This window comes from Kogia breviceps, chromosome 2, assembly GCF_026419965.1.
Source record: "Kogia breviceps isolate mKogBre1 chromosome 2, mKogBre1 haplotype 1, whole genome shotgun sequence".
NCBI classification, from domain to species: domain Eukaryota; kingdom Metazoa; phylum Chordata; class Mammalia; order Artiodactyla; family Physeteridae; genus Kogia; species Kogia breviceps.
The window spans coordinates 78664199-78683371 of record NC_081311.1 but is presented as its reverse complement, the minus strand read 5'-3'; the positions used below and the strand labels follow the sequence as shown (position 1 = coordinate 78683371).

At 45.2% G+C, this 19173-nt stretch overlaps 1 protein-coding gene across 1 annotated transcript in view; it reads left to right on the top strand.

The window, feature by feature from the left end:
* The first annotated feature begins 850 nt into the window (after positions 1 to 850).
* The window catches only part of RYR2 (ryanodine receptor 2), a 746950-nt gene continuing 728627 nt past the window's right edge, over positions 851 to 19173 (top strand). Inside the window, exon 1 of the mRNA XM_067025663.1 lies at positions 851 to 1015. Within this exon, the coding sequence (XP_066881764.1) occupies positions 968 to 1015 (48 nt within the window). The 5' untranslated portion in view covers positions 851 to 967. The remainder of the gene's footprint in view (positions 1016 to 19173) is intronic.

The following is a 19173-nucleotide window of genomic DNA, read 5'->3' as shown; positions in this document are numbered from 1 at the left end:
TTAAGGTTTGCATTTCTAATGTAGAGTATAAACTCCGGTCTGTTTATACTGCAGTGTCTGGCATAGGCATTCGCCATGTATTTGTTGAACGAATTTGTTAAAGTTCTGCGTACCATGCATTTTGCGTGGTTGATCTGTGAGAAGCATGGTGCACCGGCACTAGGTACTGAAGAATTCTCATGCTGATCGGGAACAGAGGTAATCCAAGTTTAAAATACCCTGTGTTGTGTTACCTTTATTTGGAGGTGACCCACTCCGGGCGTTCGGGTGAAAGATGATTCTTGCCTGCGATCCGAAGTGCTGTGGAAGTTACCGCGGTAGCCCTTTCCAGGAGAAAGGAATGCCGAGCCCAGGTTTCGAAGGTCAGAAGGGGCAGGTGCAGGAGCCCAGGGGAACAGAAGGGCGCAGGTGGAAGGCTGCCCGCTCGTCGGGTGCGCTTCGGCCGCGATACCCTGCGCGGCCAGTAAGCGGCGCTGGGCCTCGAGTTTGGCGGCCCTGAGGAGCGGGCTGCGGATTACCTGCAGCAGAGGGGAACCGGCGAGCTCCTCCCCGCCCGCCCGCCCACCCGCCCCCAGTCCCCGCCCCTACCGCGGCACTCAGCGCGGCTCCGCGGGCTCCACGCACTCGCTCGGAGGAGCCGGGGCAGAGCAGTCACGCTGCTGCAGGCCGGACGCGCGAAGCAGGCGCGGCGGGTTTGCGGGGCCGCCTGCCCTCGTCCTCCGGGCCGGGTCCCCCTCCTCCCGCACAGTGCGGCGCAGGGAAGCTCCCGCCTCGGCCGCCGCCGCCCGCGCCTCCTCCTCCGCTCTGCAGGCGGGGACCGCCTGGCGCTCGGCGCCCAGCAGCCGCGGCCCCCTCCCGACCCCGGCTCCGGGCAGCAGCAGCAGGAGACAGCGCGAGGGGCCGCCGCCTCCGGCCCGCCGGGCTCCGCGGGGCTCGGGAGCCTGCCCCGGCCAGAAGGCGCGGAGCCATGGCCGATGGGGGCGAGGGCGAGGATGAGATCCAGTTCCTGCGAACTGTAAGTGCCGCGCGTCTCGGCTTCCCCGGGGAGCAGGGGGAGCCGGGGCAGCCGGGGCATCCACCGACCGGGTCCGGGCAGTGGGACACGCAGGCGGGACGGCGGGCCGGCGGGCCGGCGGCTGCCCCCGGGGATGCGGGAGGAGCCGGGCGTCCCTCGGGGGGCGCAGGTGTGCGTGCCGGGGCTGAGGGAAGGGAGGGTGCGTGTCCGTGCGCGCGTGTGTAAAGCCCGGGCACCGAGCGCGGCCGGAGCGCGGCGAGCGGGCGGGCGGCGCACGGGCTGGGTCCCGGGGCTCCTCGGAGCTGCGGGAGTCGGGGGACGCGGGGGCGGCCGGTCTTGCCTGGCCGGTCGGTGGGGCTGGGATCTTCCCGGCAGCCGGGGGCAGAGTGCAGACCCGGTGGCCCGTGGGGCGCGGGGGCCGGCGGGGACGCGGGCAATCGCCCGGAATTCCGCCGCGGAGCGGTTTCTCGGGCTTTCGAGCTGGACCCGCGCGCCATCACGCAACCCAAGGATTCGCCTACTTGGCGTGGCCGGGGCAGGATGTGCCCCCAAGTCGAGGTGCTGCGCAGGGGAGGGGGAGTCTCCTCCGTGGACACCGCGGTGCCTGGGGTTGGGGCCATTGGTGGTGCTGTGACTGCTCGCAGAACGTGGAAGGGATGGGAAGCGAGTGTGTGAGTGCGTGCACGCGCGCGCGGGGGTGGCGGGGGACAACGCGAACGTGTCGTTCTCTAAATGTTGTCTTATTGAACGCTGAGTGCAGCAAAGTGTGCGTGTGTGTGTGTGTGTGTGTGTGTGTGTGTGTGTGTAAGGGCAGGATGGCTGCCCGGAATTTCCACACTGGGTGGCAGCAGGGGAAGGTTGGCTCCACTTTAATACAATTCTTTCTCCGTAAGTACCTCTTGGCAGTGCTCCTTCCTGTCGCTGATTTGTTCGAACGCTGCAGATACTTCTTAGGCTGAGGCTTTACTCACCTCCTCGAAGCTGGGACTGGAGAGCCCCTTGGCAAAAGAAAATGCCGTAACTTCTTGTCAAGAAGCACCTAGTTAGCGTTTGCAGCATCCTTTTGATCTTTCCTTTCCCTGCACTTGTGTCCTCGTCTCTGAAGGATATTCCCTTACAGGATTCCCCGTCATCATCCCCCCCCCCCCAGGACTGCAGCTTCTCCTGGCTCTTCTTTCCCCAGCAGTGAAAAAGCTGCCACTGCCCAGTTACAGTTACCTCCACCATCACAGAAAGTAAGAGAGAGATTTATGTTTTGAGGTATTAACCAGATAGCAACTTTTAGGTGTGAAAGTAGCTTAGATGATGCATTTGGGGGCTGAACAAGTGAAAACAGTACATTTGTCCAAGAACATTTGTAACTGGCCAGTTTTTCCATTTTGCTCTTCTAATTTTTTTTCTTTTTTTGGCACTCAGTTTTGCTTTTTGGGGGTAGGGCGGGGAGCCTTTCGAAAGGATAAAATCCAGGGTACACATCAGATGGCGACTGATTTGACCTAATAGCTGCGCATCATGCACCATTACATGTGCTGTTGGTGGTACTACTGGTCCACCAGTTCACCAAAACCTTGCTCATGGGGAATATTGTAAACCTACTAGGAATACAGTTTACTTTTATTTTTTTCGTGGAAAACTGTCTATATGATTTTAAAATAACTAATAAAAAGCCATATGAAAAGATGTTTCTCAGTACCATGACATTTTTTGTTTGGGTGGATAAAATATTTAGTTGCTGTGTAATTTTTGAATTCATTTTTTTTTTTTCAAATGCCATAGGGTTAAAATTAGCTAGAAAATTTTGGAAGGCTCTGTGCATTCAAGGGCTTCCTGCAGGCTTAAATGTTAAGCCAAGCTCATGGAGGTGCTGTTATCAGAATACTTAATGGGGGCCGAGCTAATGTGCTTGCTGATGGGGTTCTGTACATATAAAGTAATGTTAAGTCTCTGCCCCTGGACAGCTGCCTGTCAGCCCCAGTGACACCTTTGATAAGTGGCTCCTGGGTAGAGATCTGGCAGTCCTGGGCTGGGATTTTTCTTTTAATAAAACATCCGTAGGTTGTTGTGCTGATGATAAATGACCTTGAAGGAAGTAGCATGGTGGAGCAGGGGAATTTTTTTTTGGTGTGGCATGAACATCTAAAAGGAAAACATGCCTTCCCCTCTATATTTTACAGTTTCAGTACGGAAATTCTTAAACCCTTTACTATTCCTCTGTCTGTTGCCTTTGCTCCTTTCCATTTTACTCTCTTAACTGGAGAATGTTGTTGGTTCAGAAATGTTAATTTCTGAGTTAGGAATGGAGAGGATGTAGTTTTTAGCGGTAAATTCATCTGGATTTTTTTTCCTGGAGCATTTTTTTTTTTTTTCTCTGTTGCATGCAGTCTTGTCAATATGAGGTTCTTCTTCTTCCTCTTCTTTCTTTAAAAAGTAGCCCAGGGAGTATTAACGACCTGTACATCTATGTAAAACGGTCACAGATTATGGATAAAGCTGCTGTGCTTAAAAAAAGTGTTAGTCATTAAGAGGCCATAATGGTGAATTTGACTGGACATTTCATATATTCTGAGTAGAGCACCTTAAGTAGTCTCTTGGATTTTTATTCAAGCATGGCAGCTCACTGAAGAATCTCTGCAATCTTTCTGTCCACAGAAAGTTTTCTCCCTTCTTCTTCTGGAAGAGGTTTGTAATCACTGTCAAGGGAAGCAAAGGTGAAATCTTTAGTGGGCTGTGTCCGTGAGTTATGTCTGCTGCTGTGACTTAATTCTTCATTTGTGAATGAGGGTGTTTTCACTGTATTTAGCCGCTGCTGGTCCCTCTCCCAGCTCTTTTCCCTTATGTAATTGTGAGTTTGCTAACATTCCTTTCAAATGGTTACATAGATGAAACATCATCTTCCATTCAGTGGCTTTCCCACCAGCTAGAAGCAGACCCACTCTGATGTGTTTTATCTTTTTTTAAAAAAAATCTTATCTGTCTATTTATTTATGGCTGCGTTGGGTCTTCGTTGCTGTGCACGGGCTTTCCCTAGTTGTGGCGAGCGGGGGCTACTCTTTGTTGTGGTGCGCGGGCTTCTCGTTGCAGTGGCTTCTCTTGTTGCGGAGCACGGGCTCTAGGCGTGTGGGCTTCAGTAGTTGTGGCTCTCGGGCTCTAGAGCACAGGCTCAGTAGTTGTGGTGCATGGGCTTAGTTGCTCCATGGCATGTGGGATCTTCCCGGACCAGGGCTCGAGCCTGTTTTCCCCTGCGTTGGCAGGTGGATTCTCAACCACTGCACCACCAGGGAAGTCCCTGATATGTTTATCTTTGAGAGAAATTAAGAATACATATGTGTAAACTCTGGACGTGCTATGACACTTAGAAGAATCCTGTCATAAAATATGCCTTCAGCCCATAATGGATTTATTCACTGTCATTTCCAAACATATCCATGATTTAAAAATGTCCTTAACTTACCAATATAGCAATGAACTGGAATTCCTTGACTTTAAGAAAACCATGATGTAAAATAACCTTTGTCTGGAGTTGATTTTTCTAAGTACTTTGCCTTTCTTTCATTTGTGTAATAAGCACAGTGAAGTTACTCTGGGGATATACTGTGTCATGTAGTTTTGCATTTATGCATAGGTTGAGACTTCAAACTTAGTCCTGGCTGCAAAAATTATTCTGATGGGAATACTTTGAGCTTTCCTCTGGCCTTCCCTTGCAGAATGAACTATTTCACTGTAGATTTCTTCCCAGTGCTTCCACATCTTGCTTGCTATTGATAGGAAGTATCTTAGAAAAGATTTAGCAGTTAATGGTAATAATCATAAAGTATAAATGCCACTGCACAACACGGTGAAATAGATCAGGCTGGAATGTGTAGCCCCAGTTTGTAGAGGTCCAGGAAGGTTAATTGTACAAAGTCAGTTGCTCAGCAGTGCAGAACCAAGACTAAAACTCAGATCTTAGGCTGATGTCCTTTCCAGGAGAGAAAGGCTGCTTATCAGCTGCTGAAGCATGTTTTTGGTTCACAGGAGACAAACAGGGGACACAGTCAGTTTTCTTAGCTGTAGGAATGTCACAGAGTACAAACGAAAAGATTCTGGGTGAGCCCTTTTTGCTTCCCTGATACTGAAGGCATGAGGATCTTTTGATAGATAGGCACTGTGGTATTTTTTCAAGAAACTGATGGAAAGCCCACCCAGGCTTATTTTTTCATGTATCTTTCTTAATCTAGAAATCAGTGTGTACACATTGGCAGGAAGGGCAGGATCTGAAACACTTAGGGCGCTAATTTATTTGACATTCCATCTTGTTTGTCCTTTGGCTTTAGATAAGTGTTTTTATCAAGGCTGAATTACCAGAGAAAGGATTACAACTTCTGGGTGACTGTGATTCTGTAAATAGCCCTTGGGGAAGAGGAAGATGTGATGAGGCACACATTTGTCTCCTGAAACTCTGACATTATGGAGATTTTTTGTTAATTTAGAAAAACATTTGTCAAACACTTTCTATGTGCATGGTGTGATAGTAGGTGTTAGGGAAGCATTCGAAATAAGGAAAAAAGTGGTCTGCAATTATAATTGCAAAGAAAAAATTTAGAGCCTGGCGTGGAACAACTAGAAGAAAAAGCACATGTAGAAACTCTAGGATATTTGGGTAGGAAGAGACCTTTGGAAAATGTTATCTTGTCTACTCCTGCGTCTCCCTCCCCTGTCATCTTGCAGATAAGGAAAAGCTCAGAGAGGTGAAATGATTTGGTGCAGTGTCACACTCCAGATTAGTGGCTGTCTTGGTTTGGGCTGCTATAACAGAATACCACAGACTGGGTGGCTTAAACAACAAACGTTTATTTCTCATGGTTCTGGAGGTTAGGGAGGACAAGATCAAGGTGTCAGCAGATCCAGTGTGTGATGAGGGCTCCTTCCTGGTTTGCAGATGGCTGTCTTCTTGTGGTATCCTCATATGGCCAAAAGAGAAATGATCTCTCTTGTGTTTCTTCTTATAAGGGCACTAATCCCTTTCATGGGGGTCCCACCCTCATGACCTAATTACCTCCCCCACTTCCTGATACCCTCCCTTGGGAGTTAGGATTTCAATATAGGAAACTTGTGGGGACACAGACATTCAGCCCATAATAGCAGCAGTAGAGTAATGCAAAGTATGTGAAAATCTCTGAAGAATTGCCAGAAGGCTAGTTCATCAGCACACCATTCTTCTTTGTAGAGTAGATCTAAACCCACCTGTCCCATTTTATGCTTATCATCACCTTCACAGGGTTCACTGTCTAAATATGCTCTCTTGTCCTTATAGCTGCTGACAAGGATGTTTTGTTCCTCCTTTCTAAAGCTGCAATCCCTCATGTGTCCTAGATCTCAGTGCAGTACTTGCTCGCTGGTCCAGGACTGGAATCTTGCATGAATTCCATTCTTTCTCTGCCTCCTTCTCCACTTGTTCCTTCTGGTTGATCTTGAAGAATGCTAATTTCTCCCATCTTAAAATTTCTTTGTTTGACTCCAAGAGCCTTATTTAGCTGCTCAACTATTCCAGATGTGGTCTCCACCCACTGCTTGTCTCCACCCTGCCTGGTAGTCTTTACATAGCTTCTCTTGTTAAAATCACTTTAGTAGGTGATATTACCAGTAATCACCTCTGTGCCAAATCTAAACATTCCTCTCTACCCCTATTCCTTTAGCCCTTACAAACTCTAATCTTGCTCTCCTTTTTGAAGCTCCTCTGTTTGGCTTTGGAGCTAGGATACATTGAGTTATTTTTATACATTTACGATCATGCTTTTTTGGGGTTCTTTTCACTCTGTCTACTCTTAGTCTTTGGTTGTCCCAAAAGATACTGTCCTATTTCTAGTTCTTGCTCTTCTGCCTTCGTGAGCTTATCTGTGCCACAAAGTCTGGGATTCTTGGAATAACAGAGTTTGAAAAGCCTTAACAATCGCTTCATCCAGCTCTGGGAGCCAGAGAAATGCCAGGAACTTTCCCAAAGCCATTCCTTCTTGTAGAAGAAAACCACCCAGATCTGACAGCCTTTGGGCCCTCATTTCCAGCTGCCCACGGCCTCTGTTTTAACTCCCCTCCTACTTCTGGACACAATGTCCTGAGCACACGTGTATTCTGTCGCCTGAGTGGCTCTTCCCCCCAGTGGCCCTGCGTTGGCCAGTGGTACTGGCTTAGAAGCACCAGTGTGATCCAGACCTCCAGAAGACCTGGGTCTGAGGCCTGAATCCACCAAGACCTAGCTTATGGACTTGAGAAAACGTTAAAAAATTTCCTTAAAACCTGAAGATAATATTAGGCATCTCAGAGGGATTGTTGAAGATCATATGATAGAATTTATGTGCAAAAAACCTGTTACAGTGCCTGGCTCATGGTACGTGCTCAGTGCATTCGTTTAGTTCTTTCTGATCCCTTCGTATCTAATTTGTCATCCTCTCCTATCGTGATTTCCCTGGCAACCCAGTTCAGGTTTAGATTTCTTTCGTACCCCAGTACTTGTTCTAGCCCGCATCCTTCCCCCCTCCTCCAGCCACTAAAGTCCCCCTTGAATTCTCCTGCCATTTGTATCCCCCTAATACCCTTGTGTTCTCGCCACCACTCCTCAGTTCCAGGTTCCTGTCACACCCAGTCTGACTTCTCTCCCAGGTTCAGGACCTTCTGTAATCTGATTCTTGACACCTTACTTGGGTTCCCCATCCTGCAAAATCTCAGCCTTGTGAGGAGATACTGAGAGGAAGGTGATTGAGACAAGTGACTAAGGCAAGAAAGAGAATAAAGGAAGGATGTAGTGAGTCTGAGTGATTGGGGCTGCCCGGGAGAGACCCTGGGTTCCTGTCAGCATCTGTACTCTTCACGTGAGAAGCTTCTAGATGGTGAGGTGACTTCCAGGGCGTCATAGGGGCATCCAGTGCAGCAGTTTTATCCACTTACTTTCATCTTTATTTTTTAATTTAATTTTATTATTACTTTTTAAAAACTTTCGTCTATATTAATCATGAGAAGAACACTGGAACAAGGACTCTGCCAGTCAGTGGATGTGTGACCTCGAGATTGGCGGCATCCCATAAGAATCCTTTCAGGAACCGTAAAACGGGGACTCAGTTACCTCTGAGGGGCTCTCTGCCATGGTAAGAGTCCTGGGGTCAGCCGGACTCAAACTGTTTAGAAGAATGAGTATAATAAAAACCTTGCCCTTGAACTGGACATGCGTATTTTTTTTTTTTTTTACAGTATCATCCACTGTCATTTATTTGTAATAATCAAACAAATGCATTAGATTCAGAATCTAGAAGCTGAAGGTCAATTTATTTTACATATTATCTTCTTTCCCTTTTTCTTTCAACAAATATATATTTTGTACCTATGATGTGTTGTGTGTAACAAGAGCCTAAGCTATTACCGTGGATTAAAAAAATTACATATAAATAATTGGCTGCTTAGAAGTTCACAGACAAATAAATGGCCCTTAGCACAAGTATAGAACATCGTGTAATACATTTTGTGGACAAATATTGGACATGCACGCTTTGAATGATGCTGGCGTCTGTGGATATTCTCACCCTGGTGGATCACAGCATCAGCAACTGAACTTGTGATCGTCTTCCGCTCCATGGTCTCAGCTTTGAAGTGCTTCGCTGCCTTCCCGTTATGACTTGGGCTGGTGAAGAATTGACCCATATTTCTGGGGTTTCCTAAAACGTAATAGATAGTTGGCTCAGATAAAAGGTGTTCTTCCTGCTTCCTGTAACCCAATAAAAGTCCTGTAGTGATGTTTCTGTAGTGAAGCGGAAACCTGAAGCTTTCCCTGTTGCTCACCTGGAGTGTTCAGAGGACCGGCACGTGGTTACCTCCACGCTCATTATCCAAACAGAGCTCTGTCCAGAGAGTGGGAGCCACTGACACATGTGCCCAGGTGAGACCTCCACTAGGTGGCTATGCCCAGGCACCTACTGTCACCAAGCGATCATCAGTATTTGCCAGTTTCCTGAAGAAAACCTCAAATCTCGCTGGGGACCTAAGGCAGTTGCAGGGCAAAGTGAGTGGAACAGCAGAAAGTGCTGTAGGAGCTCAGAGGATGATGGAGCCTTGCTGGGTCTGGGGAGGGTGGAGGCAGGAGTTTCCTGATCAGTGCTATAAGCAACACTTGTCCACGGGGATAAACACTTCTTAGGGTGATTGTTGAGCCAGGGACACAGGCCCACCATCGCCATCAGCCTGGGAGAAAGGACAAGTGTATGTGGTCTATTTATTTTTTTTCTACTACAGTAAGCACTTTTTTTTTTTTTTTTCCCTTAAAGAAGTTTGTTATTTTAAAAGCTTTTTGGGCACACTGTCTAATGAAATTTTTACTTGTCTTATTTCCCTCTGAATTTAGAACCAGACTCATAAAGTTCACATGAATCTGAATTTCACTCATATTTAATACATAACCAAAGACATAAAGTGAAAGATATATTTTGAAAGCACCAAGAAAACGAGGTAAGAAAAAAGAAAAATTCCAGGAAATAAATCAAATCCTCTGTGTTGAGTAAATTGGGCCCCTGTTAAAATAGGTACTGAATGTCACGCTGAGCTTCTAGCTGTTAAAAGTTGTGCTCCTTTATTTTCCACAGTGGGTTTATGGTGATCAAAATACGACTTCTTTTAAATTTCACTAGAGTCTGTATTTATTTCACATACAAAGAAATTTTGGACACACACACACATACACAAAAGAAAGAGAGTAAGATAATACTCCATATTTCTTTTTACCACATTTTGACCATAAAGTACTTCAGGGACACGTACAATGATGAACCCATCAGGTAGAGCCCAGTTTTTTCCCCTGCCTTTCCGAGGAGAACAGCATATTGAAGGATGATTGGGGTACTTGAAACATTTGGCAGAGACACACGGTCGCCCACGCGCACTGGATTGAATCCTTGGTGCTCTTTTACCTCTGGACACATCTGACGTGATTTGTCTTCGAGAACCGAGCCCACAGTTGGGAGTTACGATCAGCTTACAAGTTCTGGCTTATAGGCTCAGTGACACATGAGGAGAACATTTCCTCTTGAGTTACGGACAAATGAAAAGCTGGGATGAATTGTTTCTGTTGATGGCCGTCAAAGAAGTTTAAAGCCACCAGTTCCACTGCTGTCCTCTGTGACAGTAAAAGGGGCCATCATTCCCTGAAGACGGGGTATTATTATTGAGTTTAAAGGTCTTGCTGCTGCTACAGAGAACAGCATCACTCAGAAAAGCCTGCAGGGCTTCCCTGGTGGCGCAGTGGTTGAGAGTCCGCCTGCCGATGCAGGGGATACGGGTCCGTGCCCGGGTCCGGGAAGATCCCACGTGCCACGGAGCGGCTGGGCTCGTGAGCCATGGCCGCTGAGCCTGCGCGTCCGGAGCCTGTGCTCCGTAACGGGAGAGACCACAGCAGTGAGAGGCCCACCTAACACACACAAAAAAAAAAAAAAAAAAAAAAGAAAAGCCTGCAAAATCAGCCTAGCTTGAGTCCTACTCATGCAAAAGAGGATGCATGAACTAGGCAAGAAGAAGAGGGAATTGTGGTCTCACCCCTTTCTGCTTCAGTGCCCTGTTTTTTCTTTCTTTTTTCCCCGTGGGACTGCTTTAGTACCTCTCTCTCTCTCTCTCTCTCTCTCTCTCTCTATATATATATATATATATATATATATATATATATGATTGAGGTACAATTCATATACACAGTTATGTTAGTTTCAGGTGTACAACATAATGATATATTTGTATATATTGCAAAATGATCACCACAATGTCTAGTTAACGTCCATTACCACATGTAAAGATTTTTTTTCCTGTGATGAGACCTTGTAAGATCCTCTCTTGTAGCAACTTTCAAATACACAATACAGTAGTATTAACTATAGTCACCATGCTGTAAGTTACGTCCCCAGGACTTAATTTATTTTATAACTAGAGGTTTGTACCTTTTGACCCCCTTCACCCATTTCACCACAACCCCCATCGCCCCTAGTAACCACCAGTCTTTTCTCTGAGTCTGGTTGTTTTGTTTTTGTTTTTAGATTCTATATATAAGTGAGATCATACAGTATTTGTCTAACTTATTTCAGTTAGCATAATACCCTTAAGGTCTGTGTTGTTGCAAATGACAAGATTTGATTCTTTTTATGGCAGAGTAATATTCCATTGTGTGTGTGTGTAATGTATACATATATATACATATACATATATATATATAATACCACATTTTCTTTATCCATTCATTCATCAATGGACACTTAGGTTGTTTCCATGTCTTGGATATTGTAGATAATGCTACAGTGAACTTGGGGATGCATATAACTTTTTGAGTTAGTGCTGTTGTTCCATTCAGATAAATACCCAGAAGTGGGGTTTTTAGATCATATGGTATTTCTGTTTTCATTTTTTGAGGAGCCTCCATACGGTTTTCCGTAGTGGCTGCATCAGTTTACATTCACACCAACAGTGCACAAATGTTTTCTTTTCTCTGCATCCTCACCAACACTTGTTATTTCTTGACTTTTTTTTGTTTGTTTGTTTGTTTTTTTGTGGTACGCGGGCCTCTCACTGTTGTGGCCTCTCCCGTTGCGGAGCACAGGCTCCGGACGCGCAGGCTCAGCGGCCATGGCTCACGGGCGCAGCCGCTCCGCGGCATGTGGGTTCCTCCCGGACCGGGGCACGAACCCTCGTCCCCTGCGTCGGCAGGCGGACTCTCAACCACTGCGCCACCAGGGAAGCCCCTCTTGTCTTTTTGATAATACCCGTTCTAACAGGTGTGACATGATATCTCAGTGTAGTTTTTTTTTGTGTGTGTGTAGTAATCTTGCTTTTATTTATTTATTTTTAAATGAATGGTTAATTTTATCTTTTCCAGTTTTATTGAAATATAGTTGACTTACAGTACTGTGTAAGTTCAAAGTGTACAGCATAATGACTTCACTTACATACATCATGAACTTATTATCACAATAAGTTAAGTGAACATTCATCATCTTATATAGATACAAAATCAAAGAAATAGAAAAAAATTTTTTGCCTTGGGATGAAAACTCAGGATTTACTCTTAACAACTTTCATATATAACATACATCACTGTAGTTTTGATCCATCATTTCTTTGGGTTCATTTTGAAATACTTGTTGACTACCTACTATGTGCCAAGCACCAGGCTGGGTGCTGGGACCCAAGTATATCTGAGCTTGTTCCTGAGTTTCTTATGTCTCTGGTGGGTGGGATGGGGAATGCGGAGAGTGAACATGAAGCGGAGAACTGGTGTGGGAGAGGATGCTGAAGAGGGAGGGATCCATGCCTGGTAATTAGGATGGTCCAAGGCTTCATGGAAGAGAGCAGCATTTACAGGTGCAGAATTTTCAGACTGTAAAGGGACTTCTGGTCTACCTCCGTGATCTGTGGTGACGGAAAGTGAAAGGGCCTCAAGTATGCTGGCTGTCATTTATTTGGCTTGGGATAGCCACCATGCATCTGATTCTGGGAGCAATTCATTTAGTCCATAAAGCAGTTGATTGCTGTTGTACAGACCAAGAAACTGAGCTGCAGACAGTGAAATTACTTACTCAAGGGCAGTTCATGAGTAAGTGATATTGGCGGTGAGCCCAAGGTCTTTCTGTTGCCAAAACCCTCTTCTTCCCTTCCCTCCTTCCCTCCTTCCTTGTTTCCTTCCAGTCGTCAGGGAAAATTATGAAAGACTGAATTTGGCCAGTAGAAAAAAAGAATTGAGGGTGCCTCGCCTACCTCACTTGCTCATTTGAGTTACCTCTGCCTTTCGTTTATCTTTGAGCCGTTTTACACCTCTGTTAAGTTGTAGAAAACTGATGGTAATGGTTCCTGGATGTTGGGTTCTTGATCAGAGAAAATGCAGATTGTGTCTAGTGGAATGCAGGTGGGGATATTGAGCAGTTTTGCACTTCGCAAGCAAATTCGTTTGTTTTCCTGTACGTTCTTTGGATTTTCCTTTGAACGTGTGGTAACAGCATACTGGTTCTTGTATTTAATGATGAATTCAGTAAAATCTTAGACACGTGTTCATTTCACATTCGTTTGAGTGTTGTTTTTACCTGTAAAAATATATCTTTAACGTCACTCATATGCCCTTTAAAGATGGATAGGATTTTGATGAACTGGGCTGAGGAGGTGGGCAGAGAGGATCCCAGGGGAGAAGGGGTGTGAGTAGAGGCATTCGGTGGTACTCTCTGTTTTCTCATCCCTGATGCTTGTTTTCACTTATCTCTGCCCTGCTCTGTGTCCAGCAGGCTCCTGTTTCCGCTGGGCGCTGGGAGATGGCCCCTCCCCTTATCCCCTCAGATAGAGGGCTGGCACCAGCTTCCCACTGTGGCTGGTCACTAGGTGTCTCTCCGCTTCTGTTGGGCCCTATCACCCTCCAGACCCACTCCTTGGTCCCTGCCTTAAATGCCTTTCAAAGAAGCCCTTTGAGATTTCTGTTTCTTTTCTTGGCAAGACTCTGATGGAAACATCCAGAAACACACGGAGCCATGTTTGGGAAAGAGACTCTGAGAGTGTGCGCTGGGGTAATCCTGGGAGGGTGGGAACCTTGAGACCACTAGGGACAGGGATTTATGCTTAATTCGCAAGGTAAGAAGAGCCCTCGAAGTGACTTTTTTTTCCCTCCTCTCTAGGGAGGGAAGTGGGTCAGAGCTGATAGGAAGATTGATGTGGCAGCAATTTATAAGATAAATTGAGATACAGAGAGATCAGAGAGAGACCAGAGCTGAGAAGCCTGTTAGGGACAGTCACCGTGGAGTTGGCACAAGATAATTCAGTCTGAGTTTGCAAGGTGTCTGTGGGAGTGAAAAGGAGGGGGAGGTTTAGAGATGCCGTGAAGGAAGGATGTACAGGACTGACTGGTAACTGATTCGATGTGAGGAGAAGAAAAAGACCAGGATGAGCTTAGGAGACTCGAAGAAACGTGGCCCAAGTACAGGTTTTAAGGGAAGGCAGTGGGGTTTGTTTGGGACATCCTGATTTTGAGGTACACTATGGACAGACGTGCATTCCCCCTCCAGATGATACAGTAGGAGTCTTAACCCTCAGAACCTCAGAATGGGGTCTCCTGCGGAGATGGGGTCTTTACAGAGATAGTGAAGTTAAAATGAGGGCCTAAGGGTGGGCCCTAATCCGATAGGACCTGGTGTCTTTATAAAAGGGGAAATTTGGATTCAGACACGTGCAGAGGGAAGCTGATGTGGAGAGACGCATGGAGCTGGCCGCGTGAAGACAGATGCGTTGGAGCCGTGCACCTCCGAGCCAGGGGATGCCAGCGGCCTCCAGAAGCCAGGAGGGAGGCCTGGAACGGATTCTCCCTCACAGCCTCGGAAGGAACCAGCCCTGCTGACACCCCGATCTCAGACTTCCGGCCTCCAGAGCCGGGAGGCAGTACATTTCTGTTGAGCTGTCCAGTTGTGGTGCTTTGTTAGAGCAGCCCTAGGAAACAGTACAAAGGGCAAAGTTGCAAATGTAGATTTCGTGTCTGTAAGAGAGGATGGGCCTGGAGAGACCTAGGCCCATCCTCTTAGGTCTCCATTGGTGTGATAGCAAAGCCACATGGACTTGAGGATATGGGGAGGGGGAAGGGTAAGCTGGGACGAAGTGAGAGAGTGGCATGTAGTTATATACACTACCAAACGTAAAATAGATAGCTAGTTGGAAGCAGCCGCATAGCACAGGGAGATCAGCTCGGTGCTTTGTGACCACCTAGAGGGGTGGGATAGGGAGGGAGATGCAAGAGGGAGGAGATATGGGGATATATGTATATATGTATAACTGATTCACTTTGTTATAAAGCAGAAACTAACACACCATTGTAAAGCAATTATACTCCAATAAAGATGTTAAAAAAAATGGATAGGATCTCAGACAAGGAGCGTGTAGAAGCAGAGGTGGGTGATGCAGGAGACCTCTCGCCACCCATTGGTGAGGAGCAAGAAGAGCAGAGGTGGTAGCTTGAGGGGGGCAGGAAGGTTGATGGAAAGTTACTGATTATTTCCCTTTTTAAAAAAACTTTATTTTTTAAATTGGAATACAGTTGCTTTACAATGTTGTGTTAGTTTCTGCTGTACAGCAAAGTGAATCAGTTCTAGGTGTACATATATCCACTTTTTTGTTTTGCATGGGAGAGATCACAGTCTAGGTTATGGTGGAAAAGGTATAATTGTTAGAGCAAGAGCCTAGGTACAGGCCAGGCTAGAGACTGCCCCGTCCTTCACCTGCCACCATAATTGGGCACACAAACAGATGCATCCCCTCTTTTAGTGGATAATTACTTACTGCTTTACCTAATCTGAGAGCACACACTATTTTCGTTTGGTTTTCAGTTAGCTTTGCACAATTTCATTTTCTGCTGGGGACCTTGCAAGTAAGCAATTAGAGTTAGAGCTTCGCTGGTTCTAAGCTGGGTGCGTTTTGTTTGGATGTTGCATGGTGTTGGTGATTAAATAATCCGGCTAGCACGTCTTATTAGGACGAGTGGGAGAAGTTCATCTTGCCAGTGGTTTTATTTTTTTCCCGTAGCTACTGATTCAGAAAGATTGAGGGGTTTGTATACGTATTTACAAATAACTTTTAGCAAATGGAATATATTAGAATAATTTTCTGACAGGTCAATCAAGGGAACTTGTCAAAATACCTTAGGAAACAAAATGATTCTGCTGATAGCAGCTGCCCTTGGCTGTCCTACTGTGATACATAGTTTAGCTGACTAAGTAAATTTCTGTAATTTTTCAGAAAATTAAGCAATTTGCATTTTTCTGAGATATTTTAATTCCCATAAAACTTACATTTTAATGTGATTGGCAGTATACCGCATATACAGTTTATAGCTTGCAAAGCTCTGTTTTTAGAAAAATTTGAACAGTAAAGGTACATAGCATTTAAATGTGCAAATCCCAGTCGGTTTCATACTTAACACCAGTGATAGAAAAGAAAAGCTTTCAACAGATATCTGTGCTTAACAACAAAGAATTATCTTAATCTCTTCAGTACCTCAGTCATTTCCCATCACACTTTCTTAAAAGGAAACTCCTTTTAAGATGATGGTTATGATGGGATCTCCTCAGCTAGCGAGACCACATGCTGACCATGCATCTGACAGACGTAAAAGTATGTCACCTTTTGCCCCTGTCAAATTAGATACATTTTAGTTTCCCTAATGTATATAGATATGTAATATATATATATGTATATGACAAATGTCAATTAAATTTCTATAATCTATAACTTTTTAAGACCTTTCTTCAGTCAGTAATGTACTAGGTGAAGTGTTCAGTCATTTTTTTTTTTTTTTTTTTTGGGAGGTTATTTATTTATTTATTGCGGTACGCGGGCCTCTCACCGTCGTGGCCTCTCCCGTTGCGCTCCGGACGCGCAGGCCCAGCGGCCACGGCTCACGGGCCCAGCCGCTCCGCGGCACGTGGGATCTTCCCGGACCGGGGCACGAACCCGTGTCCCCTGCATCGGCAGGCGGACTCGCAACCACTGCGCCACCAGGGAAGCCCTCAGTCATGTTTTTGACTTCTCAGTCTTGCCCAACTGTGCCCAGGGCTGCCAGGATTTGCTGGGTGTGAGAGGTCCTCATAGTTTGAAGGTCAAGGAGTCTACCTTTCTACTCTTCCATGTGTCAGAATTAAATTTTAGAATGGGCCCTCACTCAGACTTACCCAACCACACATACTCAGTTCTCACCCCTTTCTTAGAGAATGAAATCACTCTTGTGCAAATGTAAAAGAGGATTTGGGAAACTAAGGGAGGGAAAAGAGGGGTCGGACCGAATAATCTGGAGGCTTCCTCCTCTCTAACCCCTGGGACTCTACCATCTTTCCACCTGGTTATACTGCTTATGGATACTGGTCCAGAGAAAGGGAGATGAGGCAGTAACACTCAAGCACAAATTAGATGATGGGGGAACAGCTTCCCAACATTTTCATTGTAGGATGATAAAGAAATGGCCCTGTCTACTGTCGGTGGAACATCTTCTAGTTTTGGTCCTGCCAAGGACATTTTGTACAGAACAAAATTTTGAGAACTTCATATGGTTGGCAGAACAAGAAATAGGGCCTGAGTTCTAACAAACAGAAATGTTGCTCTGGAAAGGCCCCAAGCAAGGCCATGTATGTCAGTAGAAAATGGTGTCAGTGATTCCGTAATGATACCAGTTTCCTGCAGTCACGCAGTAGGGATGGAGCAGAGAGATCACGTCTCCATTTCTCTCTACCTGTGGGCAGACTGAAGCCCAGAGTTTGGTAAGAGCGGGTGCTATGTATATAGATAACCCAGATGACTGGGGATAGACTAAAGATACAGAAATGGATTTTAAGATCTCAGGCACTAGAGATGGTTTATGGTGTTGCCCTCGAATATGAATAATGGAGCAAACTAAAATCTGACCAAAAGAGCCTGCTAAATAAATCAAGGAGAAGGACTTGCAAATCTTTGTGGAAGGGAGATAATGAGTAAATGACACCTTCTTCTGCTTGTTCAGACCATCAGGAGTCAAGAACTCTGCTTAATATAGCGGGACAGCTTCCAAGCAGGGGCCCAATACTGTGAATAAATGGAGTCCTTTTTTTTTTTTGACATGGTAGGTTTGTTTGTTTATTTATTTATTTATGGCTGCATTGTGTCTTGGTTGCTGCGTGCGGGATTTCTCTAGATATGGCGAAAAGGGGCTACCCTTCGTTGCAGTTTGTGGGCTCCTCATTGCGGTGGCTTCTCTTGTGGAACATGGGCTCTAGGCACGTGGGTTTCAGTAGTTGCAGCATGCAGACTCAGTAGCTGTGGCTCGCGGGCTCTAGAGCGCAGGCTCAGTAGTTGTGGCGCACGGGCTTAGTTGCTCCATGGCATGTGGGATCCTCCCGGACCAGGGCTCGAACCTGTGTCCCCTGCATTGGCAGGTGGATTCTTAACCACTGAGCCACCAGGGAAACCCAGTGGAGTCTATTTTTAAGGTTAGATAAATTCAGCCAGTTTTTATGGGCAGGGGAAAATTATTGCTCAAGTGTTTTTGATAAGATTCTACTATTCCATGAACTGAAATGCTGAGAGCAGAACAGTTTTTCATATGAGTGAGGAAGAGAGAAGAAAAACTACTATAAATTATAGGAGACGGAGGCTATATTTTTTGGGGTAGGTGATGAATTAATAAGTTTTCAGGCTTTCATTTTTATGGACTTCCACAGTTGGCTTGTGGTTTCTCCAGTTCATCATAAAGGCTATAAATATTGGATTGACCGTAAGTTAGGCTGATGTTTTCTTTGAATGGTTATATTATGAAGGTACTGGATGGGACCATGATTATCTATGTATGCATATTCCTGCATTCAACAAAGATGTATTCACTACCTCCTGTGTGTCAGGTGTTTGTGGGGTGCTGTGAGCTTGTCTTTAAGGTTCCTTCTTTTGTATTTTAAAATAATTTCCATAGAGTCACTGATAAGTCTGCTAGACTGGAAAGAGCTGAGGCTAGAACCCAAGGGCTAACCTAAGATTTCCATCTTGGTCTCTGTCATATAAGTTCTGTGTTGTCTATAATCAGCCAGCCCACATTTTTCCATTTTATCCAAGGGGGAATTAATGAGGATGATCAGTGCTGGCTGAAAGCTCTCATATTTGCATCTGTAGAAATAGAATTTATAGGTAAATTTATATATTATTATTATTACCATGATGATGTTCTTAGCATATCTAAATACATATTATATGTAAGGCGTTCTACTTAACTCCATGGAAATAATGAGATACATAAGACATAGGCCTTGCCTGCAAGCAACTCTTCCTAAAATTCATTTATTTACATTGAGTTGTTTCCAGTTTTCACGATTATGAACAAAGCTGGTATTGATATTCTCAAATATTAAATATTTAAGCGAATGCCTAACATTCTGTTAGATATGTACCCATGAGTGGAATTGCTGACTGGTGTGTACATAATGCTCAGGGGTTTTTTTTAACCATTTTCTTAAGTTGAAGTATAGTTAATTTACAATGTTGTGTTGGTTTCAGGTGTACAGCAAGGTGATTCAGTTTTATATATATATATATATATATATATATATATATATATATATATATATATTCTTTTTCAGATTCTTTTCCATTATAGGTTATTACAAGATACTGAATGTAGTTCCCTG